Source organism: Eriocheir sinensis, unplaced genomic scaffold (genome assembly GCF_024679095.1).
Source record: "Eriocheir sinensis breed Jianghai 21 unplaced genomic scaffold, ASM2467909v1 Scaffold48, whole genome shotgun sequence".
NCBI lineage: Eukaryota > Metazoa > Arthropoda > Malacostraca > Decapoda > Varunidae > Eriocheir > Eriocheir sinensis.
In genome coordinates this window covers 377,501-382,327 of record NW_026111809.1, presented here as the reverse complement: position 1 = coordinate 382,327, position 4,827 = coordinate 377,501, and the positions used below count along the sequence as shown (strand labels likewise).

At 45.7% G+C, this 4,827-nt stretch overlaps 1 protein-coding gene across 1 annotated transcript in view; it reads left to right on the top strand.

Annotated features, from left to right (window-relative positions):
* Positions 1-889: 889 nt before the first annotated feature.
* LOC126992493 (protocadherin Fat 3-like) overlaps positions 890-4,827 on the top strand; it is an 11,081-nt gene continuing 7,143 nt past the window's right edge. The window contains exons 1-3 of the mRNA XM_050851251.1: positions 890-923; positions 1,315-1,421; positions 2,992-3,196. Of these exons, the coding sequence (XP_050707208.1) occupies positions 890-923; positions 1,315-1,421; positions 2,992-3,196 (346 nt within the window). The remainder of the gene's footprint in view (positions 924-1,314; positions 1,422-2,991; positions 3,197-4,827) is intronic.

The window sequence follows — 4,827 nt, the reverse complement described above, 5'->3', positions numbered from 1 at the left end:
ATTAGGTTTAAGTTAGGTTAAGGGTATAGATTTCTATCAACCACGACATGTCAGTCATTCGAGAAGTCTACAGCGCAAAGATCACTGAGTCGTGGTGACAATTTAACAAATTATTTGTAACTCGTCCGCACTAGTCCGTTACGCGGCCTCAAACGGATTTTTGTAACTCGATCGATCATATCGTCCGTACTAGTCCGTTACGCTTACGGCATGTCTGAAAGTTCTGCATGCAATTAATTACTGATGTACATATGTACAATATAATTGGAATTATAAATCAGGCGACTCGCATTTAAAAATTAACAGCATAGGAATAATAAACAGCGAAGCGGACACTTGTGGACCCAAAATAGACGAAATGATACTAGTCCGATACGCGTCCGGCATGTTAGAAACTTCTGCGTACGGGTCCATATTAATTGCAATCATATCTCAGGCGACCAACATTCAAAAATTAAAAGCAAATATCTAACAACAGGAATTTAAACAATCAAAGCGGACACTTGTGGACGGAAAACAGACAAAACGATAAGTCTGCTTCACGTCTATACTCGTCCACTGCCGGCCGGGATATTCTCTGTGGTCTCGGGAAATAGTCGTAATGGGAGCCCGATACGTTTAAGAATTTGCTGGGCCTTTCATGGACTGTTTTGTGATCCCAGTGATAGTTTTACACGACTTCTGCTTCTTGAACGGGAACGTCACTCATGAAAACCTGGTTAACCTCCTCTGTGGCCTTGGGGATTAGTCGTAGTTGTTGATTTTCATGAGGTGTTTTGTGATGCTTGGAACAGTTTTACGTCCTCTGCACCTTGAACGGGAAAGTCACTCATGAAACCCGGTTAACCTTCTCTGTGGCCTTGGGAAATAGTCGTAATAGGAGACCGACATGTTTAAGAATATGGAGCTTAATTTTTGGAGTGGTGGGGAGGGGAGGAGCGAGAGAAAGAAAGAGGATCAAGTGGACGGATGGAATTGAGAGTACAACTAAGACAGGTCTCGCTCTGGTTCCTTCTTCTTCTTCTCTGACGAATAATTGTTGTCATAAAATGTGTGGTAGCTGGGTTTCACAAGCAAAAGAGTAGGTGGCACAGACTTTGTGACGCACACACTGAAAGACTTAATCCCTACTGGGGTCGGCCACTCTTGTTTGTTATCGCCAGTATATTCTGTCCTCTGCATCCACTTCGTTCAGACCCAGCTGCCTCATATCTCTCCCAATCCCGTCCCTCCATCTAAATCTATGTCCTCTTGATCTTCTCCCCTCCTCTTGTTCTGGTCTGTTCTGGTCCCTAATATACAGTCTTGTTCCAGGCGTGGTGCGGACGGTGGTGGCGCTGGACAGGGAGACGGCGCGCGGCTACTGGCTGTCCATCGTGGTGTCCGACGGGGGAGCGGCGCCCCTCACCGACACCTGCCACGTGAGTGACGCTCCCCGCTGTGTGTGTGTGTGTGTGTGTGTGTGTGTGTGTGTGTGTGTGTGTGTTTGAGAGAGAGAGAGAGAGAGAGAGAGAGAGAGAGAGAGAGAGAGAGAGAGAGAGAGAGAGAGAGAGTGAGTGAGTGAGTGAGTGAGTGTGTGTGTGTGTGTGTTTGACTGTTTGAGAGAGAGAGAGAGAGAGAGAGAGAGAGAGAGAGAGAGAGAGAGAGAGAGAGAGAGAGAGTATGTCTGTGCGTGAGAATCCTTCATATTCTTGGTGTTCCTCATCATCAAAATTATTACAAATTACATTAAATATTTACATTTTTTCAGCATCTCATTGAGCTAAGATTGCTTACTATAATGTGCATGTCAATATTAACTGTGACATTCAGCTGTCTGTTCATAATCAGTCAACCAAACCCTTGTCTGGTTAATAGAGCTGGAAATCCTGTAAACCACAAAACCACAACCAGTACGAAAAAAATATCTAGCGGCTCTGACTGAAAAGAGAGACTCGGGACGGAAATACCTGTGTGTGTGTGTGTGTGTGTGTGTGTGTGTGTGTGTGTGTGTGTGTGTGTGTGTGTGTGCGCGCGCGCGTTCCAACCTTCACTTATGCCAACATCTCGTCCAAGTCAAACATCCCTCTCATTTTAATTAAACATTTCATGAACTCAACTTCTAATGAGTTACCCAGTTTCTCAGTCCAAGAATAATCTTTGCCATTCTAACCTGATCTGTAGGAAAAATTTCTGCCCACTGTGCTTACGTGAAAATATAACCCGACCTGCCTTGTGGAGAGCGACGGGTCTGTCTGGGCGTTGTGTGATGCACCGCGGCAGAATGGTGGAAATGATATTCGCGCCCCAGAACCCTTTTGAGCCTGGACCTGATAAAAGCGACCCATTCAACCGGCTCTCATAGTTGAATCAAAAGGAGGGCGGAGGAGAGGAGTCAGCTGGATTTGTGGCTTTCTTCGCCCCTCTGCCCACAACATTCTTTGCCTCTTGGGGACATGGAGCCTTAAGTAGACTGGCCTGGGGTTATCCTGTGTAGCATCCTGATTCTCAGCCTCTAAGGGACAGGAAACTTTAAAAAGACTCCCCTTGGGTTATCCTATGTATAAGTAGTCATGCCCCATCTTGATTCTCAGCCCTAGGAGACGGGAGGCTTTAAGAAGACTGCCCTGGGGTTATCCTCTGTAGAGTTAGTCAGGCGCTATCTTGAATGTGCCGCGCAGTTTATATTTTCACATAAGCACAGTGGGCATAGATTTTTTTTTCAGCTAAGGTTAGAATGGCAAAGGTTATTCATGGACTGAGAAATTGGGTCTCTCCATGAAATGCTAAAAATGAGAGAGATGTTCGACCTGGAGGAGAAGTTGACATGAGTGGAGGTTGGAACACACACACACACACACACACGCACAGCGTACTTTATTTTGTTGTTGTTTTTTGTTTTGTTTTGTTTTTTACTCTTGAACTGCCTCTCTTGCTGTAAACACACACACACACACACACACACACACAGTACCCTCCCACCATCCTACCTTTTAACCAATCCTCCTTCAGGTCTTCGTGGAGGTCGAGGACGTGAACGACCACATGCCCCAGACGGAGGAGCCCGCCTACCACACCTACGTGGCCGAGAACCTGCCGCCAGACACCTCCGTCATAGCGCTGCGGGCCTCGGACGGCGACCTGGCGCCCTCCAACATCTCCTTCGCCATCACCAAAGGGAACCAACTGGCGCGCTTCAAGATACACCCGCAGACAGGTAAGGAAGGGGAAACTTGTTTTATCTTTGTTTACATCCGTGGACGCAAAAGTCCAGTGCAAAGAAAAACAAAAACAGGGTGAAAAATAGCCCCCCAGACATCACCAAAGAGCACGCTTCAAGATATGCCAACGGACAGGTAAGGAAGGGAGCAGCCTGTTTTAATTTTATTAATATCCGAGAGAAACAAAGCGTTTTCAACTATTACAAATGCATTTTCACGTCGAATGAGGTAAGGAAATATAGGTGTAAAGAAATCATTGAAGTAAGAACATTGCACTTCCAATGAATAGCTTATCAGTGTCAGTTCGGTGCGGAAGAAAAAAAAAACTTTTGCAGTGGAAACAGAAACAGGGGAAAGAAAAGACCGCAAAACCTCACCAAAGGGAACCAATTACTCCGCTTCAAGATACCCCCACAAACAGGTTAGTAAGGTTCTTGTTTACATCCGAGGAAGCAATTTAAGGGCAAACAAAATATAAACAGGGGAAGAAAAGTGTGCAAAACATTACCAAAGTGAACCCATTAGCGCGCTTCAAGATACACCCGCAGACAGGCAAGGAAAGAGCAACCTGTCTATTTCTGTGTACACTCTTAACAAAAAGTTTTCGAACACCTGGCACGATGGATGTGAAAATGAATCGATTGCAACTAGTCGCCTCGGAATGGTTGGCACCCCTGATTGTGATGACGCATCTGAATCCATTACTGTATATGATACGTTTCGATCCTGTGTTGATGGCCGCAGTAAGTCATGCGCTAGTTAGTTTCAGTGGAGACCCCACAAGACCGGCGCAATCATTATTATTCTTCACACTGAAGGCCTCAGTTATCTCCAAACACCACGGCGGATTGGTGTGTCCATCTCTACTGTATCACTATGGGCCAACAGGTATTTGGAAACAGGCTCCATTAGTGACACACCTCGAAGCTTCGAAGCAGACTTAACAGATAATCGGCGCAGGCGGTTCATACACTCATTATTATATCAGTGCCTCTCATCCTTATATATCTTACACTTAACCAAGGTGTCGCAATATGTGGTTTAAGTATTGATTTTGGCAGATATTTTAATTTTACATACTTTTACTGGCAGTTATACTCAAACTACCACCTGGAATTATCATTCCCTCATTTGAATAGGAATGACGTCAGCCACAGCATTTAAACTGACTGATAACGTCCTGAAGCGGAATGGGTTACAATTGTTTTTTTTATCCTCACGACAGCCTAAAAAAAATTGTCTATAATTTCTGTAACGCAATGACGACCTAATGTCAGTGACCCGGTGCTAAATTAGTTAATACCAGAATGCCGTCATCCTACAGACGATAAAACGCACTGGTGGCGAGGAATTATCACCGCAACATATAACCAATTATAAAAATACGGTTAAGCTATAGTCACACTGACCCTACGACCTGATAACGACCACCAGCGACCCCGAAATGCTGCGATTGACACCCACCGCTTCCCGACCACGCTGGTGGCCGAGCAGTCGTGCTACCGAACGGCTACCGGCGGGCGTTCAGTGTGAGTTCAGTGGGAGGCCGGACGGCGACCATGGTAAAATTTGCACCTTGACCTGACACTTGGAGCCACGTCAAGACGCCCACCATGCACCGACCGGT